Source organism: Salvia hispanica, chromosome 5 (genome assembly GCF_023119035.1).
Source record: "Salvia hispanica cultivar TCC Black 2014 chromosome 5, UniMelb_Shisp_WGS_1.0, whole genome shotgun sequence".
Taxonomy (NCBI): Eukaryota; Viridiplantae; Streptophyta; class Magnoliopsida; order Lamiales; family Lamiaceae; genus Salvia; species Salvia hispanica.
Window position 1 is genome coordinate 8868456 of NC_062969.1, and position 24791 is coordinate 8893246.

At 37.3% G+C, this 24791-nt stretch overlaps 3 protein-coding genes across 5 annotated transcripts; 1 reads left to right on the plus strand and 2 right to left on the minus strand.

Annotated features, from left to right (window-relative positions):
• The first annotated feature begins 294 nt into the window (after nucleotides 1–294).
• LOC125187334 (mediator of RNA polymerase II transcription subunit 13) lies at nucleotides 295–15446 on the plus strand. Of its 2 annotated transcripts, none has more exons than XM_048083900.1 (23): nucleotides 295–463; nucleotides 813–941; nucleotides 2056–2129; nucleotides 2944–3083; nucleotides 3159–3245; nucleotides 3383–3470; nucleotides 3545–3628; nucleotides 4492–4569; nucleotides 4703–4782; nucleotides 5514–5592; nucleotides 5737–6060; nucleotides 6680–6739; nucleotides 6823–7081; nucleotides 7377–7628; nucleotides 8061–9413; nucleotides 10117–10390; nucleotides 10464–10578; nucleotides 10730–10817; nucleotides 10983–11061; nucleotides 11610–11902; nucleotides 12381–13479; nucleotides 13704–14072; nucleotides 14438–15446. In XM_048083900.1, exons 2-23 carry the CDS (start codon nucleotides 918–920, stop codon nucleotides 15046–15048), a joined length of 5910 nt encoding a protein of 1969 aa, XP_047939857.1. In that variant the 5' UTR covers nucleotides 295–463; nucleotides 813–917; the 3' UTR covers nucleotides 15049–15446. The 2 variants fall into 2 exon arrangements, with proteins under 2 accessions (XP_047939857.1, XP_047939858.1); XM_048083901.1 differs by having other exon boundaries at nucleotides 6838–7081.
• Nucleotides 15447–16562: 1116 nt separating this feature from the next.
• LOC125186569 (deSI-like protein At4g17486) lies at nucleotides 16563–20051 on the minus strand. Of its 2 annotated transcripts, none has more exons than XM_048082951.1 (4): nucleotides 19913–20051; nucleotides 17630–17883; nucleotides 17210–17497; nucleotides 16563–17032 (listed from the first exon to the last, which is right to left on the minus strand). In XM_048082951.1, the coding sequence occupies exons 2-4, from the start codon at nucleotides 17838–17840 to the stop codon at nucleotides 16779–16781; spliced, it is 753 nt and encodes a 250-aa protein (XP_047938908.1). In that variant the 5' UTR covers nucleotides 17841–17883; nucleotides 19913–20051; the 3' UTR covers nucleotides 16563–16778. The 2 variants fall into 2 exon arrangements, with proteins under 2 accessions (XP_047938908.1, XP_047938907.1); XM_048082950.1 differs by having other exon boundaries at nucleotides 19828–20046.
• Nucleotides 20052–22294: 2243 nt separating this feature from the next.
• LOC125190222 (arabinosyltransferase RRA3-like) lies at nucleotides 22295–24774 on the minus strand. The gene is made up of 2 exons (XM_048087460.1): nucleotides 24440–24774; nucleotides 22295–23669 (listed from the first exon to the last, which is right to left on the minus strand). The coding sequence occupies exons 1-2, from the start codon at nucleotides 24620–24622 to the stop codon at nucleotides 22545–22547; spliced, it is 1308 nt and encodes a 435-aa protein (XP_047943417.1). The 5' UTR covers nucleotides 24623–24774; the 3' UTR covers nucleotides 22295–22544.
• Between the last annotated feature and the right edge of the window lie 17 nt (nucleotides 24775–24791).

The window sequence follows — 24791 nt, forward strand, 5'->3', positions numbered from 1 at the left end:
GGATCAAACACCCTTTTATTTTGTATTTAATGGGACAAAGTCGGGCCAAACGGTTTGTTTTTTTCCACATCAATTTTGCGTCTGCACATCACACAACTATCTCAACTTAGCACTAGTGATCAATCGAATACAGGATATAAAGTGTGGTGATTGATCTAGTTCATTTTTAATTTAGTCAAAATTGAAAGTATGCTAATTTGACCAAAATTTATGACTTTTATCTTATGACATAAAATAAAATTATAAAAACTCACGCGATGAAGAATAAGAATGGAATCTGAATTTACGGGCATTACAAAATCGAAGAAAGGCGCTCGATTGCTCTGTTGCCCTCTCGCAAGTTAAATTCAGACCGTCACTTCCAACACCTTCCATTCTTCGCGCACTCAAACTCCTCGGCGACAATCCATTTCCCCCTATTTCCGCGGCCGATTCTGCTAATTTCCGCCGCCGAAGTACAACGGTACTGATTCCACCTCCTATCTACGTATGCGATTAGTTAGAAATCTAGTTAATTCTCCCTTTTACTATTTTTTGGGTTTTAATTCAGTTGCCCTTTTCCGAATTAATTTTTTTTGCTGGAAGATTTGAGCATTTGCATGTGCTGTTACGATGAGAGTTTCTCTGGGTTCTTATAATTTTTAATTAAATTCTCGATAGATCGGGTCGGTTCACTGTGTTCAATTTCAATAGCTTTTATGGATTGAATTAGAAGAGCTTAAGGTGAAGTTTATGTGGTTTAGTGTTTATCTTCAGCTGATAATAGCTGAAAATTGGGTTACTAACGCAGTCACTGATGTTTTTATGTTCAGTTTTTAAATGACTTTCATGTGCGGAGGAGGTGTCTGTATGCGGTGTTGAAGCCTGTTAACTTTGGTGGACGCTGAGGAGAAGCCTGATCAGGAGGCAAATCACGGATGTGGACGAATATATTCAAAATCGTAAGTTTGTAGGGCTTATAATTCACTGCAGTATCCAGTGAAGTCGAATCTTATTATTTTAGTTTATTTTGATTGCACAATACCAGGCTTAATGGTTCTAGGCATATGTGAGCTATTTAATTGCACAGTAGTCCCGCCCTACTCAATTCTGTTGTTTGAATTTCACTTGTCATTATATTCTCAAATGTGGATATAATGATATTTTCTGATCATAGTGAGGCGTAGAATATATAACTCTGAGTTGTGTAAGCCAATCGGTCAAAAGTCTGATTCTTAATAGCTATCCTTTCGCTATATGTTGCACATATATTAATGACTGTAGACCTAGCTAGATAACAAATTCAGTTTGATACTCTCAATAATAGCATCTTAATTTATGTCGGTAAAAGTGTAGGGTCTTGTTTAATTTTATTTTGAAATAGTGATAAATTGATAAGTGATACATAGTATGGCTTAAAATGAACATATATCTAGTTGAAGACTACCATTTCTGAAAACAGTTTGCTTAAGGGATTGAGGAATCACCTTTTATCAAGCACCCAGTTAATCATGCTCCTTATGCTGATATAAGATTTCATTTCATTATTTATAGGTATGGCGGAATTATAAGAAACCTATTTGTTTTCCAGTATATTTATTTTTTCACATGTGGAAAGTTAATATTCACTATAATTTGGTATCCCATTATGCAATTCAGTACTGCCATATGTATATAGTTTCAAAACATAACTGCTTTATTGCCCTCTATTCTTCAACATTTTGGATTGAATAAACCGTTAAATGTTTTGGCACACTTGGTATCAGGACATGCTCAAGTCTGAACTTTCCTGAACTTGGCAATATTTCCATTATCTGGAAACTTTGCTTCTGATCTTAGACATGCCACATGAGAAAAAAATTGCTTTCCTTTGAGAACGAATGAGTCTTCCCCTTGTTCATCAATACATGCATCTGCGGAACTATGTCCGAAGAATTTATCATCTTGTGTCCCTATTTTTAATTTTCTTTTATGATTGCATATCTTTTCATTCTTTGAAATTATGCTTTATTGTAACTTTTTAAATCCTTTTATTACTATATGTAAGTGTTTGATTCCCTCCAACCTTTTTCCCAGGGAGGTTTGCATCGGATATCATGGTTTCAGTTTCTTCCCAATGAATTTGATTTCAGCGCTCTACCTGATAAGAGGTGTGGTTTTGGTCTATCCTTTGCCTTTACTGTTGAATTAATTCTAAGAGATATCGCCGTCAGTGTAAATAAGTGAACTTGACTAATCAAAGTGCTCGTTTCATTGTTTGAGATTTTTACATGCATCTAGTAGTTTAAGGAAGATTTTTCAAATTCTTACATGTATTATTTTTATTAGAGATTAGTTTAACAGATTTGGGAAAGATTTTTCAAAATCACTTGTATTCTTGGTGAGTTGGCCAAGCGGTAGATATGTTAATGCATGAGGCCAAAGGTCTCAAGTTCAAGTCCTTCGTGGCGCGGCCTTTGAATTTAATTCATTAACCCATAAAAAAAAGAGACCTAGAGACGGGAGTAATGTGCTGTAGTATGTAGTACTATTTTTCTTCAGGGTCCCCTTGGCTTATTTTAGTTTCTTATGTTGATAGTAAAGATACTTTGTTTCTATTAGAAAAGAAGTGCTTGTGTCTCATGATTTGGTTCTTAGTATGTAGTCTGCAATAGTGCTGGCAGAAATTAATCTGTACTTATTACACGAAACAGCATACCCTATGGCTCAGACTCAGATATGGACATGATATCTCTTGTATAAGGAAACATTGATTTAGATATGAATTTCTAATTTTTTATTCATTATTTTCTGGAAAAATTGATTTAGGCACTCATTAGGTTCATCTTCTGTATAATCGTGTTAATCATGTGGTTTCTCCCATGACTTATCTGGAAAATCAATTGGTCACTACACATACGCGCACAAACTCTTATGGGTTGGATTTAGATGTGTGCTGATCACTGCCCTTTTATTACGCTAAAGTGTGAAGGTGGACCCGAAAGATGCAGCGATGTCGGCAGTGCTCTCAGCACATCTGCAGCTGCAGAAGGAAGGGTTTCTCAGCGCATGGACTAACTCTTTCGTTGGACCCTGGGATCCTTCTCAGGGTCTGCATAATCCTGGTAAAGAATTATATAAATTGATTAGTAAGAAATAACAATGTGTTCCTCATTCCTGGTACTCATCTTATTGATCAGATGAGAAGATTAAGCTTTGGCTTTTTCTCCCTGGTCAACACTCCTCTATCAATGAGAAGGCACAACATGCTGTTGCCAAATTGAGAGGTATGGTTCCTATTTAGTAATTTTGTATGAAGTTAATTACCTCTTCACCTTACCCATACTGCTATTACATTTATTCACTCCTCAGAGATAATGGTGGATATATTTTGGTAAATTAAGATATAAATATTTTTTTCCAGTGCTCGCATCTGGATTTTGGGTGTCTCCTGGAGATTCTGAAGAAGTTGCTTCTGCCATATCACAGGCTTTAAGAAACCGTATAGAAAGGTTGTTCCATGTCTCTCTTTTGCTTGATTGACAAGCATAAACAGTAGTTAACAATGCTTTTTTCCCTTTGACAGAGCACTTAGAGGGTTTTCATATATACGATTTGGGGATGTGTTCTCCAAGTATCAGCCATTTACTCAGAATGAAGAACTATTCAGGTTCATTCATGTTATTAGTGCTCTTTCTTTTAAAATTTGGTATTTCATTGAATATTTGTAGGTGTGGGCTTCACTAGCATAAGAATTTAACGTAGTAGATCTGGATGCTCTTCTATTTTATGTTTGCTGTTTAGTGAAGCATTTAGATTTTATAAATCTTGGTTATAATACCCAGAACTGGCTTTTCCACATTTATATTCTTGGCTTAAATATAATTTTAGGTCTGTACCGTTTATTGCTTTCATGTTAATGATTTTGTCCATCAGCAGGAAGAGATTAGTGATGTTGGGGCAAACCACTGAAAAGGACATTTGTACTTTAGCTCTGATTTTTCCAGCTCATTATTGTTTGGTTTTATAGCCTGTTGCCCCCACAAATACACACACACACACACACACACACACACACACACACACAAAGGGCGTTGTACTGTGCTGCTTTGGCTTGTTATGGTGCTATCCTCAATGACCGCTGGAAAACTTGAATAGGTTGCTGGCGATTCATATCAAATATAGGGCAGTGAGCATGCTCCAAAAAATAAAGTCCCTATTTCAATATTAAACATAGATTGCGTGAGATTGGACTTGTATTTGTGGTTAAGACTGCTAGGTTGGCTTCACCTTTGGGGACATCTCATCCTGTTTCATTACCTAGTTTTTGGATTTCTAATATTGGTTCAATGAGTGGTACTGTAACCAGTATCAATCAACTATGGTGGATTAACTGAAACTGCCCCCCTTTTGAATTTCTTATTTTCATTTTTCTACAATATTGTATGTGTCTTAGGGTTTTGTTCCTACTCAAGCCATGATGACAGTTCTGGCATAAAATCCACCTCCTGAATTCGTATTTGTGTTTTGTAGGAGGGGTCAACCTGTCGCTGAGTTCATCTTTGCTGCAACAGAAGAAACAATATTTGTTCATGTTATTATATCTGCTAAGTTAGTATCTTGCATCTTGGTCTTTTAATTTATCTGTATTTGCCAATAGCTTTATCACTGGTAGTCTTTACATTGGGTGTGGACCTGATCCCTTAATATTCTTATGAGCATGAATTTTCTGGCACACTTTTAGGCATGTCAGAGCTCTTTCAAATGGCGACATTGAACCTTTCCTCAGCAGCTCTAGCCGGCATACCAATGACCAAATTTCAGGTGTGTCTTTGGTCTAATAGTCTGCTTTCCTCATCGCATTTGACTTGCCCCTGTGACATCTTCTCTCCTTGTCCTTTTTGTTAATGAATTGGCAAATTTGAAACAGAATGAAAAGCTGAGTTCTGAGATGTCTTGAAATATGTGTTAGACTTTGTCTACTGCTATATACTCTTGCTACTTTGATAATCTAACAATCTTTTGCTTAACATGGTTAAGGTGTTAAAGTTTTGATATAAAATTTGGTTATATTTTGTTCCATTCCCTATATATATATATAGGGATGTGATCATATCATAACCCATATTTATGGTGATAACCTAATAACCCTCATTTTATGGATGAAAAATATCATTTTACGGAACAGAATATCATTTTATGGAATAAAAGTATCATTTTATGCATGCTGAAAAAATATCATTTTATCGTGTATAAATATCATTTTTAGTAAAAATGATACTTTTGACCCATAAAATGATAGGGTTATTAGGTTATCACATAAATATGAGTTATGATATGATCGCACCCCTATATATATATATAAATGTATGTGTGTACATGCTGGACTATATATAAACCCTTGAAAGTATTTAAGATACCATGATAGATGAACTTGTGAAAACCATTTCTTTTATTTTTTTTGTTCACTGTCAAATATCTCAAGCTATCATGAATTTCACAGCCTGTGACTGATCTACGTAGACCCTCATACTAGCACCCTTGTATTTTTGCAGTTGTTGTTTCTCCTCATGGAATGCGTGGGAAGCTCACGGGATGTTGTCCTGGTGATCTTGTCAAGCAAGTGTTTTTGAGGTTGTTATAATTACTTCTCTATGTGTATCTGAATTTTATTTATATTTACCTTTTCAGTTGCTTCCTCCTTTAACAATTGAACTTATGGTCCTCTATTGTTTAATTTCTTTCTGGAAATTTGTTTCATGTGTCATAAATGTACAGCTCCGGAAAGTTTAGAGATCCAAATGGAACTTCAGGTCTTCCTTTCAAAGTTGCTCGAGGATCTGGACTGCCAACTCAACAAAGGGGACAAAACTGCTTTGTTGAAGTGACCCTTGGTTGTCAAGAAAAGCTGGTGCGGGATAGTGCGAACTTGCACAGTAACTCTTCTCAGCCTCATGGCACTGAGTCTCCAGCTTCTAAAATATGTAATCAGAGGTGGCCTTTAGACAAGCTTCCAATTTGTGAAAAAAAGTTTGTCTATCCAACAGAGGCTGTTCTTGTTCCAGTTATGCAGACATCTTTTGCAAGATCATCTTTGAAAAGGTATTACTATGATCAATGAAGTATGGAAATTTCTGATCTAAATAGTCTTCTGTGGAGGGTTGGATCTTTTGGTAATTTATTGACTTAGAAACAATTGGGATCTCATTAGTACGTAGCTCATGATCCGGTTTGGGGTGGTTATTCTTCTCTCATCAATTATTCTTTGTAGGCCAATAATACATTTTTATTATCAAAATTAAATTGTCTGATTGCATTACAATAGAATAATTTTTAATAGACGAAGAAGAGTACTAATGTAAATCAATTATGAAGTTGAAATTGGAGCATCAAGAATAAGAGACAAGGTCTATATCTTTAATATTCTTTTTTACCTATTGTGTGATTATTTATTCACCACAAGGAAGATAGAAGCATCATTTATGGCATCATCATGATCATAGGCAATACATCAAGATATTTTCCTAAATATTTCAGGCTTGACGGGATAGCCTAAAAACTGAAGGTTTAAAGTTACAACCATATTATTATCGCTTGAAATCTAGGACAATTGTCCCGGACCTGTCACCCGTCAGGCCAAATGGGTCCACTCGAATTGACATCCCTAACCCTAGACAGTACATGCAAATGCATTTACTCACACTGTTTTTGTACTTTTCAGATTCTGGCTACAAAATTGGGCTGGACCGTCTTTGTCAGCTTCATCACTTGTTATGCATTGGTTAGCCCTAAAGTTTCTCTATTTATCATCTGATTTCCATATCTTTTATTGTAGGCCATCCCTGAAGTTGTGCTTTTAATCAGTTTTGATTTTGGCAGTGATGACAAAGTTGATTCAATGGATGGATCTTCTCTTGAACCAAGTGGAACTCGTTCTTACCATGGTTATCGTAGTAGTAGTAATAGTAATAGTAGTAGCTATGGCAGCATGAGTAGTTCCTCCAGTGACAGTGATCGCAAGGTCCTGGGAACTCGTGATCTGGAGGCAGATGCAGATTCTTTAATGTCCAGACAGTCTGGTTTATCTTCCTTGGGTCAGATGCAGAATGATGTCCTTCAATTGGTAACTTTATTTTTCCCTTATAATAGTTGACTAGAAAACGCAAGGATCTTTATTTTCTTTTTAAAACTCTATTATCTTGTAGTTTCATGTTCTTTAGCTTTGTCATATACTGACCAAAATTTGCTTGTTTCCTATGAGAACTGAGTTTGTTTAGTTATTTATATTTGAAATTTTAGTATATATATTTTCACTTCCTGATTTAGTAATTTTTCTTTGATGTGACTTTTTTAACTTTATAGATTGAAAAGCTTTGCATTTGAAGCATCTCATTTTTTCATTTCCATTTCCTGCTCAGGGTTCTAAAAGGCCACGAAGTGGGACTTCAGAGTCATTTGGTCAAGCAGGCATGGTTTTGAATCCTTCCATGACTGATTATGGTACCATGGAAGCCAATATATCTATTAATGGGGCTGCAAATGAAAATGTTGGATCTCAGTGGGGATGGGACGATGATGATAGAGGCATGGGGATGGATATTCAAGCACTACTATCAGAGTTTGGTGATTTTGGTGACTTTTTTGAGAATGATGCTTTGCCACTCGGGGAGGTAATTCTATATCTTTTATATGCTCTCTTGGATATAGTAATACCAGACGACCTATTTGGCTGGCTGGGAAATGCTGATTTCTAGAGCTAGGAAGCGAACCAGGCCTTGCATTTCATTTATTAATCTTGAGTGATTGAGGTCTTTATTGGTGTCCAGTTCTGGGTTGATTATAGATTGTTTGTGTATATTTAGTCATTTAGTGTCATTCATTATCATCTTAATTCTGAAGTTCAGCAAAAAGCAATCAATTTTTTTATTTGGCCGTGTGGTAGAAAACATTAGGTGATCTTTACATTGTGTGTTCTTTTTTGAGGTACGATGTGAACTTGAATTATCCTTTACAAACTTTCTTGACAGTTGCGTCGCTTTTTCAGCAAGTAAGCTTAACCTTTTCAATAACAAAAGCTGTGTTTCCTTTTTTATACAATGAAGCCTCCAGGGACTGCTGAGTCTCAAGTTCTCATGTTTCCTGCGCCTGATGGTGGTGAGTTGTGTAGCAGCCCCAGCACCTCAGTGATGGATGTGCCAGATCGAATGCTTGTATCGACAGGTTTTCCAACCTTTGATAACTTCAACCAACTAAATGCTCCTGATTCTGTGGAAGATTCAGTCATCAAAAACCAAGAAACCACAAAGAGTTCTGCTCCCAGTCAAGTTACTTGTATGCTGCCATCTTCCAATATTGAGTTTGATCACGTCGTAAAGGCTGAAGCACTGATGTCATTTGCCCCAGAATATGGGGGTGTGGAAGCCCCTAACAGTGAGATCTCCTCTGTTATTTTCCGAAGCCCCTACATTCCTAGATCTTGCAAAGTGGATTCTGCATCAAGCTCAAGTCATTATGTATACTCTGCAACACCTCCTTCCCCTTGCTGTAATGGATCTCATGAGAAGTCCACCTTGCCAAGTGAGAAAGCTTGTACAGAAAAGAAAGAACTGTGTTCTGCATTTAAATCAAAAAAATACTACACACATGTTGAAAGAGGAAAGCAGCAAACTGGTGCAAGTCATAATAGTCTTAGCAAAAGTGAAGTTGGAGGTTCATCAGCACAGTTTTTTGGTTTGAGCCAAGCAGATGTCAAACCTATCTCAGCTAAAGCAAGTGACAGCTCACAAAAAGGAGATAATTGTCTCCCATCCGCTAGGACTGTCCTTGCAACAGAGACTGAATGCTTAGTGTGCCAGGTTTCCATGTGTAGGCTGCGACATACATTGCTTTCTTCCAGCAACATTTCATCTTCTAGTCTGAGTGGATTATCTTGTAGCAGCACTCAAAATCTAGGTCATAATGATTCAAGCACCATGGTGGACAATATGTCATGCAAATCTGAGTTGAAAAAGAAAGAATCAATTCCTGTTAGGATAGCTGGTGATGTAGATGGTGGAATGCTAGATGGATCTTTGACTGCACCAGTTGGGGTCTGGCGTTCTGTTGGAATTCCTAAAGTTGCTAAGACAGGTTCATCAAATATGGAGGTCTGCCCTTCCATTCCACATAATTCATTCATGGAAGAAAGTATGCTTTCATACGGACTACGGCAGCCACTCCAGGAACTTCTTGATGGTATCGCATTCCTTGTTCAGCAAGCTACTTCATTTGTTGATGTGGCTCTGGATGCTGATTGTGGTGATGGTCCATATGGGTGGCTTGCACTTCAAGAGCAGAGGAGGCGTGGATTTTCATGTGGACCCTCTATGGTACATGCTGGCTGTGGGGGTCTTTTGGCTTCTTCCCATTCCCTGGACATTGCTGGAATGGAGCTTGTTGATCCACTCTCAGTTGATGTGAGATATGGTTATTTGTTTCAATTCATGCTGATTTTTTATTATTGAGAAGTTCTATTCATCCAGACAAGAAAGGCCGCCATTCTCTTTCCTGCTGGCCCTTTTACCTTTACTATATTTCATTCGTTAGTTTTCCTGAACGGTTGGCTCTTTTGAAATGTGTACTTCCTACTCTGTGTGATGCACATGCATGAGTGGGTGCACTCCTTTCTTGTTTAATTAGATGGGGAACACAGAATATTGTGGTTCTTATGTGTTAACCTTTATTTCCTAGAGCTCTAATTTTCGTTGCTGAGTAAGTACATTTACTGTATTGTGGGTAGGTCATTGCTGATGAAAGTAACGTACCTCAGCACTGGTTTTCCTTTGAGCACCTTTAATAAATGGATCAGCAGAACTACGTGTATTGTACCCTTTATGATCACAAAGACCTTAAGATTTCAATGAATTTTCTATTCAATAGTATGCTGCTACTCTGCACATCTGGTCATTATTGGGCTTGTTCTGACTGTTGAAAGATGGGCTTTATGCATGTAGTAGATAGCTTCTGTATAGTATTGTAATTTTATTTGGTGTAATGTCAGTGAACTCAGCATCATGAAAGTACATATTCTTTTTTATCATTTGTATGCTTTTCATTAGTATGTCGCGGGAGCTTCTCAGACTATACACGACTCTTATGAAAATCTATTGTCATGTTCAGGTCCAGGCATCTTTAACAATTGGTTTGCTTCAGTCTGACATAAAAGAAGCGTTGAAATCTGCTTTTAGCAATGCAGATGGCCCTCTTTCTGTTATGGATTGGTGTAGGGGCCGTAACCCATCCAATGAATCGGCGATGACTTATGATGGACACTCTGCGGAGTCTATTGCTAGTGCAAGTGAATGCCGAGATTCTTCTAGTACAGTAACTTTATCTGTTGGAGATCCCATGAGCCCATCTCTGACCTCTGCTGGTGGAGCATCTGGGCTCAAAGGTATTATGCTTATAGTTCAATGATTCTTTCACCTTATTTTACATTTTGAATAGTAATTCAGTTGCCATTATAGGTGATGGAACCAGAGGGGATGATGGAGGTACTTCTCTGATGGAGTCAGATCAGCAACACTGCTCACGGATACGGCCTACACTATCTGTTGTTCCATTTCCATCAATACTTGTTGGGTATGCATGATATCCTTGTATATTTGGTATATGTTTAAGCCAGTAGCTTAACATTTTAATCCACATGCCACCAGAGTTTGGGCTTTAGGATGCATATTGTACCTTCTTTTTTTGTTACATAGAATATGTGATGATTTCATTATATGCATAGGTACCAAGATGATTGGCTCAAAACCTCAGCCGGTTCCTTGCAACTCTGGGAAAAGGCTCCTCTGGAACCTTATGCAACTGTGAAACATGTAAGACTGGTTAATCTGTTTGTTTATAAACTTTGATGGTCCTGTGCTCTTTCTTCTTTTTGTTTCATTCTCTGGTGTTAACAAGGCCTGGAAACTGCCTTTTTGACTTTTGATTTTCAGTTTGATACTATAACTGATTTACATATTTCCTTGTCTCTCTTGTAGATGAGCTACTACGTAGTATGCCCAAATATTGATCCACTTACAACAGCTGCTACTGATTTTTTTCTTCAGCTTGGAACTGGTTAGTATCATTTGTGTTCAGTATTCAGCCAAAATATTCTTCATGCGCTTACAATGAGTTTTAGATATATAATCTTGAGAAGTATCTAATATGATACTCTGATATTTTGCCAACAATTTATATATTATCATAATATGACATCTGTCTGTCATAAATCAAACAAAGAAAGTAATGGCAGATTTTGCAATCTTGAGCTAAAACTTTTATATGCTCCTCAATATTGCTTGTTCAACATTCTGAAGAACTTAGCCACTTTATTATTTCAGTTGGTTATGAAAATAAGCTGTTTTATTACTTTTTATGTGAACCTAGTTGCTTTCTGTAACTGTAGGTTCTTTATTTGAGGTTTTATTTTTGCTGGCTCTAGTTCTTTAATGCACATACATTAGCTGTAATTTGGTTTCACTATAAGATTTGTTCCTTCACATGAGCTAACTCCTATATTTTTCTCTCGCTAGCTTAAAAAGTCCTATCCTACTTGTGTTTTCTGGGTCAGATATCTAAAATTCCCAATCTCTCCCTCTCCCCTCTCTCTCTCTCAATTTCAGTTTATGAAACCTGCAAGCTGGGAACACATGCACCCCAAAGTCTGGGAAATGAGATGGATATAGATTCCAAGAAAATATCACCTGGTTTTGCTCTTCTTGATTGCCCTCAATCAATGAAGATAGATACCAACAATGCATCTATGTTGGGATCAATCAGTGATTATTTCCTTTTCCTATCAAATGGCTGGGACCTGACTAGTTATTTAAAGACTCTTTCTAAGGTTCTTAAGACCTTGAAATTTGGTTCGTCTGTGCCAGTGAATTCCAAGGAAGGAAATGGTGGACCATGCACTGTAAGTTCTGAACTCTGCAAATTTTTATGCTACTTACATCCTCTTTATACAGCACCTTTGCATTTGCAATCCGACCCTGTATTTCATCTTAGTACGAATGTGTTCTGTTTGCTACTGCAAATCAAGGCATATAGTGGTTCAATACATCTTTAATGTCCAGATGAATAGGAAAGATGCATAACTTTTTGGGGCTGTCACCACTCGTCATTTCAGTCTTGTTAGATTTACCATTTGATTTTCTTTTCTGTATATGCTGCATGATATTCTTAAGGATTGCAAAAGATTGGCTCTTTTAACAATTTTACTTAAATGCAGAGTTGAGATGTTCCATGATATGAGTATTCTCTTCATTTTTGAAGTATATTGTTATTTTGATTATTAGTGTTCTCCTTTGCCCTTCTTCCTCACATTATAAATTCATGGAGTGGATAGGCATTTCAATAATGGTTTGGAGTTTCATTCACGTTCATTGAATCAGGTTGTTTATGTGGTCTGCCCCTTCCCAGAGCCTCTTGCAGTCCTACAGACTGTGGTTGAAGCTTCGATTGCTATTGGATCAGTGATTCGATCTTCTGATAAAGAAAGGAGATCCATGATGCACAATCAAGTTGCAAAAGCTTTGAGTTACCCAGCTTCTGTAGATGAATCATTTTCAAATGTTTTAACTCTTACAGGATTTAGCATCCCAAAGATTGTATTGCAGATTGTGACTGTAGATGCCATATTTAGGGTTACTAGCCCCAAGCTAAATGAGCTGATCATTCTAAAGGAAATTGCTTTCACTGTTTACAATAAGGCTCGACGAATTTCACGGGGAGCATCTGGTGAGACAATGTCATCATTATCTGTGCCAGGGGCTTCTCATTCAGTCTTGATGCAAATGTCTCCGTCAGTTCCTGGTATGTGGAAGGATTGTGTTGGTTCTCGAATTGGAGGACCTCCTCTTCAGAGAGAGAGTGAACTTGATACAAGCATGAGACAGGGTGCTTGGGACAACTCTTGGCAGACAGTAAGGAGTGGGGGGATTGGAGCAGATCCCAGCAGAACTGGAGATATCTTTCCTCTGGATGATATTCGTTGTTTGTTTGAACCACTTTTTATTCTTGCAGAACCTGGATCCATTGAGCGTGGGCTTTCACCCTTTTTTGGTAATTCGGCAGATTCATTAAAGCTGTCAGATGATTGCACAAGTACTAGCTTTGTGCAAAATTCTACTTCTGCAGTAACTGGGGATAATGGTCCTGTTTCTCAGCATGATTCCTTGGATTCAGATGGTTTGACATCTGGCCACCAAAAATCAATCCCAAGTCTGCATTGTTGTTATGGGTGGACTGAGGATTGGCGCTGGATGGTGTGCATATGGACAGATTCAAGGGGAGAATTGCTTGACAGTTGTGTTTACCCCTTCGGAGGAATCAGTAGTCGGCAAGACACAAAGGGTCTGCAGTCCCTTTTTGTCCAAATACTACAACAAGGATGCCAGATTCTTCAAGCTTGTTCTCCTGATGCTGGTGTAGCTAAGCCTAGAGATCTCGTGATTACACGTATTGGATGCTTTTTTGAGCTCGAGTGCCAGGGTACTGAATTAACTTTACATTTGCTAAACCAACTTATTAGCAGTTTTCCTGTACTGAGCTCTTCGATTATTATGTTTATTTCTGCATCAGAATTGTTGGATAACGTTTAGAGTAAGACACTATGTTTCTGGTTTTCGTAGTATCCTAGTTGATTAAGATTTTGAAAGAAATTTTGAACGATTGTTTGAGTGGTTTTCACCTCAAAAAGTGCCTTCTTTTTGCAGAGTGGCAGAAAGCTTTATATTCAGCTGGGGGTTCTGAGGTGAAAAAGTGGTCTCTGCAGCTCCGTCGTTCCCTTCCTGATGGAATGCCAGCTGGCAGCAACGGAAATTCTTTACAACAGCAGGAGATGAGTTTAATGCAAGAGCGGGCACTGCCTTCTTCACCAAGTACATTGTACAGTCCTCATTCTAAATCTTCCTCATTCATGAAAGGTGGCATCGCACAACCTTCCTCGAGGAAGCAGCTAATGGGTGGGCATGCAGTGTTAGACAATTCAAAAGGCTTATTGCAATGGGTACAGAGCATCAGTTTTGTCTCAGTCTCGATTGATCATTCATTACAACTTGTGTTACAAGCAGATTCATCTCCTGGTACTTATCAGTTCACTTTGACTCTTTGCTTTAGATTTGTATCTCAATGAGATTCATCAATGTTTTAAGTGCCCATTTAATGTCTGTGTTTCTACTTTCTAGCATGCTAAGTCCTGGAATGTGAAGTGTCTTAAAATCTCTCTGGACTTTGACGGTTGTCAGGACTTGAATTTCTAGGCTTGTGCTTGTGTCTGACTCCAAAAAGTTTGGTGATTGAAATATGGGTTTTTCTCGTTCTTACATTTGTTGGCGTGTGAATGATCTTTTATCTATGTTAATCCTATTTCAACCTACAAGCTATATACTCCTGTTGGAAGTTTCTTCAGCCAAGCTGTATTTTTTCCTAATAATCCACGTTGTTGCAGGGTCAAGTCAAGGTAGTGCTACTTCAGGTCTGTCAGGCTATCTTGAAGGATACACACCTGTGAAGTCCCTTGGGTCTACATCAGCTTCCTACCTTTTAGTCCCTTCACCGAGCATGCGATTTCTGCCTCCTTCTGTTCTTCAGCTCCCTACATGTCTCACTGCAGATTCCCCGCCTCTCGCCCATCTTCTACATAGCAAAGGATCTGCAATTCCCCTGTCCACGGGTTTTGTCGTTTCAAAAGCAGTACCTTCAATGAGGAGAGATGCCAGGAGTTTATCAAAAGAAGAATGGCCTTCAGTTCTCTCTGTTAGTTTAATTGATTATTGTGGAGGTAACGTTGTCAGCCAAGAGAAGTCAGGGAAGGGTGCCAATAAGCCTGTGGGGCGAGGTGTGAGCTCTGAATCCAAAGATATCGAGGTGGAAACGCACATCATACTAGATACAATAGCAGCAGAACTCCATGCTTTGTCCTGGATGACTGCTAGCCCAGCATACTTGGAGAGAAGATCTGCTTTGCCTTTCCATTGTGACATGGTTCTGAGACTCAGAAGGCTTCTCCATTTCGCAGATAAGGAACGCTCCCGGCTTCCAGAGAAGGCTCCGACATGACATAGAGGTATTGTTCGTTCGACCTTTCATAATGTACAATGTACATAATTCAATCTCAGCTTGTGTGTAATGAGGCGGTGTGCAGCCATCACTTGTAGACTTGTAGTTACAAGGATCGATAAGCATCTAGATAGGATCGCCCCTTTTGTCGTTCCATCAGCATAGTCTTGACTTGTAGAGATCGAAACTAATGTTAGTGGAATCACATAGTGAGATGCGTAAATAGTTTATAGAGATGCAGATTAAACATTTTTGGCATTCAATTATGTACTATATTTCCATGGTGGAGCATAATGAATGTAAGTTGGTAACACCCACCACCATTGATTGACTGTGGAAACGAATGATGGAACTTGTGCTTTTGTTTCATGGTGTAACATCTAGAACTTTGATTTTCAGTTATTATTGTTGATTTATTTTTATTATTTTGTGTCATTAATATTATTATTTCAATTGTTTGAGTTAATGATAATTCTAAATTTATGCAATAATATATTATTAGTAATGACTAGTGTATACATTCTCTGTCGCGAGTCCGGACAAGGTTGCTTTCCCTGGTTTTGTTTGTTTCCTTGGATATTATGTGGTTATTCGAGTTTAAGGCTAGTTGGCTAAAAACTTAATCATTGAAAAATCACTAATTAGTTCTTAAAGATATATTCTTACATGGAGAAATGCTAAAACCATTTATGGGTTTGTGTTAAAATGACAACACCTCTTAAAGTGACATTGTGACACCATGTATTTAGCAATATTATAAACGCTACACAAGAATAGTATAAATCTATAGCATATTGGATATTGCTGGCCGAGAAAAATTACTGTCTAGCGTATTGGATATTGCTGGTCGAAAAAATTTATTCTTGAACTTTTTTATGATTGTCTTATAGTAGCTGATTATTTGTCCACGTGTACAAATAATTGGCTAGGAATAGTGGTATGATATTACTTTAAGAAGAGATGTTGTCATTTTAACGCACCCCACCATTTATATTCAGAAGCATTTCGTTTTCCTATTTTGGGGGTTATTTATGCTATTAAGAAATAACAATCCCCATGTGATTTCTCTATCCTAAAAGTTAAATGCACTTTAGTTTGGTTTTGCCATCAATCCCCATGTGTTTTGGTCTTATCAATCATACTACTACAACAATTGGAGTGACCGAATAATTCCAAATCCTCCTCATTCCACATGTTATTTTTCGCTGGATATTAATGTTCATCTATTTTAGTGGGTAGAATGTGCTACAAATTTCAAGCTTCATTTAATTATTTTTGTTAAGCTTCAAAATTGACTGTAGAAATACTAGCAAACTGGTTGAAGTCTTTGGACACAACCAATATTTAATGATGGTGGTGATGATATTAAATGTTTAGAAAACAAGCATATAAATATAATATTAGAAGTGTTAATATATGACAATGTAAACTTATGTAAGTTAAGTCATTTTTGTAAAGATAATGGATATAAAAATATAACTTGTCAATAGAGATTTGTAAAGTGCGAATGCCTATTTGGGAAAAAATTTCGATTTCATCAAGAAAGTACATGAAGAAAGATGAGAACAAAATACACACATTACAGAATAGAGGAAAAACAGCAACTGTTTTACCCTCAAACCTCATTGAGATAACTACATTCAATGTGGTGGTACTTGTAACCCAAAAATTAAAACAATCTAAGAATCCACAAAAATAGAAAAGAAAAAAGAAAAACAAATTCCTATTCTCTAACCTTCTTTCACAGATTTAGTACTTCTTGATTTCTTTAAATCCCAAGGAGGCAGACAGCCTTTATAGTGTGATTGTAAGACCAACGATGATATCGATACATCTTTCTCCTTTTGGTGCATAGAAATAGAAGAGAAGCAGCTGAAAGAGCTTCTCAGACTCTTCTTCTCACTCTCTGAATCTTGACAGTTTGTATCATGTGGTCCCTTGCTCGTTTTTAGAGCCTCCGGGAGTATGCAGTTGCAGTATGAGCCTATAAAAAAACCTCTTAGAAGGAAGTTCCAATAAATCAGCATGAAGTTTTCTATGACTGACAATTAACCACATTTATTCAGATAAAATGCATTTTTGGACTCCTCTAAAAGTTAGTTATGATGCATCAAAATGAGATTAATAATGATCAGGGGCAAGATATATGGAGATAAGATACCTATCCTTGCCAGACGATTCACCCATTTTGGTATCCGTTTTCCAGTCAGCTTGTAGCATATATCCTCACAGAAATGGTTGCAGTTTTTGACAACCAAGTGATATGTATCACCACAGTAGTTTGTGGCCTGCTTCTCCATGAAATCTCTAACTTGGTGAGGATTCAAATGTGTCGTGCCAATAAAAATTGACCTGCGAAACCTGAATCCAGGGCATTGCCGGGGCTCAACTTCAAATACACCACTAGTAGGAAAGTCGTGGGCTCCAAAAGCATATTCAATGTCATACACTGCAAAAACATAATTCCAATGCACTCAGTGAATGAACGTCAAGTATCAAACGAGGAGATAACAACGAAAGTATATAGGAAGAAAGGCAATACAAATCAAAAAGACATTATAAAGTAAGAGAATCTCTCTACCTTCAACCCCAGAGTGAAAGACACCAAGTCCAGCCCAGTAAACATAGCCGTTGACAGGTGTTAAATCATAAACATTGAGGTAAACAGGAGTGTTTCCTTGGCTAAAGCTAGCTGATTTAACCTTAGGAAACACGCAGAACCTTGTCGTTGATTCTCCCTGCGTCTGCAGAGGCACAATTGATCTCCAACTACTTTTGAATTTTGATTTCATGTTCAAGGGTGAAACCAGGAATGGCTTAATACCCAGTTTCAGCCTGTAATATTATTTTAGATGTCAATAACTCAGCATCAGATTTATTTCTCTCAAATGTACATACACAAATGTGAACATCCAGTACGTGGAAGTTGGTAGGAACAGATCCCGAGTAATTAAGAAAATATGAATTCAAGATTATCCAACTTTGATTACAAAATACTACATCTTATGAAAGCATCGCCTACTTCAATTCAAGGTTGGACATAATATCCTGTTTACTTATGCAGTTTTAACACCATTCGCATATGAGTGTGTTAGGAGTTCATGCTTCGGGAATGTAAAGAACATTATATAACCCTGATTGGAAGGTTCAAGAAACCAAGGTATTCAAAATAAAAAATGAACTCCAACATTTTTCACATGAAAAGAAAGCCAGTACTCTTAATTGATCGAATTATATTTGCCTATGAAATTCTGTGTCATTTCACGTGAATGAAATCGACCTTGTGACTGAACGATGAATTCAGAAGGCAGACCTTCAACTGAAAACATTCAAATGTATCATTCCCCCAAGTGCAGTATAGATCTCAACTATCAGTAACTTCATTAAAGAAAGTATCCTTTGCTGGAACTATTAACAACTGCTGCCTTTTGTCTTTTAGAAGTTCTCAAGAATTAGCTTTTAACTACAGGAGCATAGAAAATCTTATCATACAAGATTTGGCTTTTTTTTCCTTTTCTTTTACAATCAAAAGGAAGATTAAAGAACCAATAATTGAGTGCAATCAACACTCATCAATTATCTTCAAACGTCCAAGATTGAAAACAACAGCCATTCTTAATAGAGGAGGCATACACAGTAGTAAATCATTGACTCGACTTTAGATGCATGGATATAGACAAAAGTTCTGAGGGCCATGGGCAATGTGTAAATGGGATTCCTATGAAGCGTGTAAGAATAGAGAAATTGACACCATACTGTTTCTCGTCAAACAGTAACACATGGCAATATGCAAGAGAAGGACGTAGCAAATGAAGTAGACCCTCAAGACGAAGATGCAGATGATTTGTTTTGGAGACAATAATTCTTCGGAAGATATGGATCAAATGAGTAAACATAAACATTATCTACACTAATTTTCCCATTTGCCAAAATCAAACACAGTTGATATTAAGGTGCTCTTCCTTAGCTTAAATTTCTGAAAAAAAGTAGTATGAAGATATGAAAACTAAACTAGCAGGAAAATGTGGACTTCTGAAATTATCTGCTCCAACCATATATTACACACACAGATACATATACACCTACACATGTATAGTAGCCCATCTCCATATTTCGAGAAAGGTTAAAATATAGCTACAGCAATAAAATGGAGGAAATAATTTAAGGCAGAATAGCAACATTTTTAAGGTACATTGTCATTTTTTGACGTGGTGGGCTGAATGATGACAACTTTAGGTCGATACACCAACAAAAGCCAACTTTCTAATGAGATAATTAAGATCAATCATCATGTTTCCTAAGATCTCTCAACATATTCACCACAACCTCATTCACCTAGGAAGACCAATCAAATCCAGGAAGAAACTAACTACTCAGAAAGTGGTGATGATTAAGTAAATACAGAAAAAGTTGACCAAAAAATCCAACGCAAGAATCCCATCTGCCACAGACCCAAGAACCATGAAAGAACGAGGGACAAAAGATTGGATCTAAAATCTAAACCCAGAGCAAAAAATTGAATCTTTTAAGGTTCAGCCATAGATTTCCAGAAAACCAAGAAATCCATAAAGGAAAAAGGGGGTTCGAAGAGACCTTCCAATGCAAGGAAATCACACTCACTAAAGAAACCAACATAGAAAGGAACCGAAGCAATGCAGGCGGTGAAAGAAAAAGGGAAATTTTGAAGCATAATACGAAATACAGTTAGAGGGAAATTGTTACAGTTGCAGTTCAAGAAACAGAAAGAAAAGGGAAACCCAATTCGATTCAATTATTTACCTTAACACAAGAGGGCACTCATTGTCAAGAAATGTTTCCTCCTCAACTGCAGAAAAAGCAACCGCTTTCACAGCAGAAAACTCACCTGAAAGAGGAGTGTATGTGACTGAACAATGGGCATTATTTTCTCTTTGGTAGCAGATTCTGATGCAGAGAGAGAAATAGAGAGAGAGAGAGAGTCAGACTTCACAGCTGTCTGTCTCTTTTGAAGATTCAAAGCCTAGTTGAAAGGAAAAGAAAACAAAATAGAGGGAAAAAAGTTGACCTGTATAAAATGCCAACTTGATTCTATATTCAAAATATTCAGATTATAGTGACAAATTCAAGTATTTTTTCTCAAGAATTTGCTGATAAATTATCTGAATCTGAACATATTTCTATATTTAAAGATATGCGTGGATCCGTGAATAAAATGCGAAGTCCTACTGAAATTTGAACATTTTGACTTAACTTTTGTTGTTTGCGCCCTCGAATAATTCGAATCGATTCATAAATTTTACTAGCAATAATTCGGATGAATTGATGATTTGTTAATTCTCCATTGTAGAAACAATTATTTCATTTTTCAAATTGAGAAATAAAGGACGGTCCAATTATAGAGCATTGAGTTGGTAAATTAATTTAAATGGAAATTCCTTAAGCCGTGTGACATAAATAATCGGTCGTCAACGTGTTGCCAACTAGTATTATGCAAATTGCAATTTAAAGAGACGCTGAAAAAGTAGGAGGAAGAGATGGGAATATATAAATAAATAAAGAGAAAAATAAAATTTAGAAAGTCTCTGTACTCCATTACAGTTGGCCGGGCCAAGCCACAAAGTGTGGCCAGGCCACAAAATCGTGGCGGGCTCACCAATGCCAATGTTTCCCACTATAATGGACATGGCCAAACCACCAAAAAATTTATTTTTTTCATTTTGTTTATATTTTAATTTAAAAAAATCGGAAATAGGGGGAGCCGCGGCTCGTGGCCAATGCAATAGGAGGGTCGCCCAAGCGCCGCGGCCAGGCCACGATCGTGGCGCTCCCGTGTCCCCCCGCGCCGCGCCGCGGCTCTCCCGAGACCCGGCCGCGGCTCCCCTATAGTGGATGCTCTTAGGGTGTCACACCTATTAAAATAATATCATACCATCATTTCTAGTCAATTATTTTGTACACGTGGACGAATAATAAGCCGCCAAATGCCAAAAAAAGACGGCCAACAATATATTGTACACTATACAACAATTTTTCTTGGCTAGCAATACCCAACACGCTACACAACAATATTGTTGTGTAGCGTTTATAATATTGTTGTATAAATAGTGTCGCGGTGTCACTTCAAGAGGGATTGTCATTTTAACACAAAACTTGTACTCCATGTATGTATCATGTAATTAAAAACTGGAGTAGTAAATTATATGGGTCGTTATTACAAAATCAGTTTAATAAAATATGTTTTTTTATTAAAGAACATCAATAATCGTTCTTTATTTACTACAAACATTCCATTTTTTAATTGGACGGTATCTGATCAACTAAAGATTGTACGAGTGAATTCGAGAGGAAAAAATTGTTATAGTTTTTAGTGAAAAAACTTTTTTTATAATTAGTAGTAGTATAATACAACACCGAGCAATCCCGAATTGCTAATTCTGAATTATAAAAGTAAATTGTTTAATTGTTTTTTAAGAGATATATGGTGCACAAAAGAAAAAAAATAGCCATGAATACCAAATGAAATTGAATGCCCTTAGTGACTTAGTCTAAAATCTGAATTACACTGAAGGCAGAACTAACTTAAATTCTCAAACAAATTTAAGTTCCGAATTAGGATCAAACTTTTGTTTTGAAGTATTTTGTCAAATATACTTTTGCTCTTAGTTTCTGAGTATTTTGTCAAATATTGTTGTTCTATATAATGACTGATGCGGCACCAAATCAACATTTACAAAGAATTCAATTAAAAAATTTGATCGTTAATAAATTGAATATTATGTTCATTGGGAGTGTTTTATTTTTTTTGTTTCCTCTGTTCCCCCTTTCCCTTGTTTTTAATCCATATATAGACTGAACTACATGGATTATTGATCATTGTTCTACCTCAATAGAGTAAACTCCAAAACTGTTAAATATTAGATCACATGCATGTGTTTGGAGAGATGTAATGCGGGATAAACTTTACTGGAGTTTATGTAGGATTAAATTCGTCATAGGAGTGGAAGTGAAATGAATAAACATGAGATATAATGTAATTTTGACATTATGGAGACAGATCAAACTTTAGAAGAAGACAATCGTTATAGAAGATTAGAATGACTTTTAGTCATGGCAACGAACGACCCCTAAAAATCAAATTACCACCGATAAACATTTTCAAGAACTCATCACATTCAGATTTCATTATCAAGTTGTCCTGTGACAAGGAAGTTGGAATGTCGAATGCTAGAAGAGAGTAAATATTACATTCCACACCAGAATAGATAGGTTGCTGAAACACTAACTGTAAAATAAATTAGTAAAACCATTTCTTATACAAATTCTCGGTCCAACGAATCCAGATGACAATGCTCAACACAGACTCAGAAATGGAGAAATGCCAAAAGAGTTTTTATAGTTAAGCAGATGCTGAGGGGTTCTTATTCGTGACATACCAAACGAAAAAAGATCTCGTGGCAGTTTACCTGTATAGTGAAGCGATTGCTATGACACACTAGTAGAAACGTTTTGAGTTTCTACTAAGATGAACCATCAGGGAAGGGATCCAAAGCATCTTGCTTCCCGTTCACGTAGTAATCCACAACTGCCTTCATTCGCCACAGCTTATCAGGGTGATAATTTACATGGATTACGACTGGCTTCAGCTTGCGCAGCTGTGAGTCTTTCCTGACGGTTTTGAAGAGAACTTTACTGTTCATGAACAAGTAATGATCCATAGTTCTTCTTGATGCATGAAGCCCCTCATAACCAGGATGTGATGGGTAGAACAGCTCCTCGTTGAAGACTGCTTGGTCCCAAGCATTCTCTCGAGCCAGCCTACCAGCCACACGATCCAAGAGCTCGATAGAGGGGACTGTGGGTCTAATATAGAAGAATCCAGAGTTGTAAACCCATATCCTCATTGTATGAGCGTACCTAGCCCAACCCATTTCAGGTTCATCGAAAACATCATTGTATCCGTAAGCTGTCATGTTATTGTGACCATCAGTCATGGACTCCACGTCCGAATCCCTGTAGAGATGCTCAAATGGATTTTGCAAGTAGACTATGTCAACATCTGAGAGCAAAACACTATATCCCATCTGCAAGAACTCCCTCAAGATCCGAAACTTCAATCCTGAGACAGCGTGATTTCCTCCAGTTCTAGCAATTGATTCAAAGTTCTTATCTTCGTTTATCTCCTCTACATCTTTTTTATATACTGGAACACCATTTGCTAGGCACAAATTGTAAATTTCCTCATCCAACGCAAAGACCAAGTAATTCGGTATCCCTACTCTTTTGATATTTGTGAACCACACCTCCAACATATCCTTAACATTTGAATTGGCAAGTGTGACAATGATTTCATGATTCACAGCAACTTTCTCCAGTAGCTTGGCCAATTTCGGGTTGACAAATTCATCAGGTACAACTGCAGGGTTGGTTCGCAATGCCTTAACTGTGCCAAAAGGCCCCGCCTTTTGCTGTTTGCCTAACATCATCACCTGTTTCTGGGCACTATCCTTCCCTTGCTCCGCAAACCGAAGTTTCTCCGTCAACTCCTTAACTTGCCTTTTCAACTCTGCATTTTTCTCTGAAGCAGCGACAAACTCTGATTTTAACAAGTTGCGTTCTGATGATTCACATGAAGAGGTAATAACCTGGCAGATAGATCATTCAAGGGAAAAATGAAGTTCAACACTGTTCGAGAAAATAGTTCCTCAAAGGTCAGCTGGTAACCAATCATGGGAAAAAGAAGAGCAACCCGAAATATAGACAACCAATAACCAACTGATATACATATAAACAAAAGATACATTGATAAACTCCCTAAAGGATTACCATCCTCATCTCCCTAGATATGATTCATGCAAACATACCAACCTTCACACACAGATACACACACAAAAGATGCACTATACATGTTTAAACTACAAAAATCTTTGTTAGACATTCAAAAATCATAAATCAAAACCATAACCATAACCAAAAATAATTGCATAGTTCTAGGATACTAAAATGCACATACATAACAACATAATAGAAGCCACTCATATTGTTCACTTTTTCTTTCTCTGTGGTTGGCAAAACCTAACAGCCTACAAACTACTAGTACAAAGGAAGCTCAGCAAGAATGCAGTTTCTCGATTTTTCAGAAAAAAAGAGCTTAATTTCACAGTTACTCCTAGTATAGTCTGATCACCATCAAGTTACTAAAAACAACGATACTTTTTTCTTTCAAATTCCATCACTTCATTAACTAAGTGACCGGGCTGCAGTAACTTCAATTCAATCATCATACCAAAATATAGCAATAAAATTCAAACATCGCCGATCCAATTCCAAATCAAACACTCAATTTCTAGTCAACGCTTGTTAAAATCTCATAAAATAGCTCGAGTTCGAACAGATGAGCAGTAAAAAAAAGTACCTCCTGATCGGAGGCCGCGACGCGGCGGCGACTTAGCGGCGTCGACGATAAAACGAAGAATCCGTCGGGATAGAAGAAGGCGAAGACGCAACCGATTAATATTCCGACGAAGATGGCGGCGCCGATTCTGGATTTTCCGCCGTCCTTCTTCATCAACGCGGTGTCTCTACGACCACCAAGCATCACTTTCTCACGGCGGAATAGCAATACGCGATTGCTACAGCAAGCATTATTCAACACCAACTCAGCAGTGCCACTACTTAACAACTCATAAATTAAACCAAATAATCCTCCTAATCTGCATTATTTCTCTACACCCAACTCACAGGAGTAGACTTTTATCCTGCGCTTT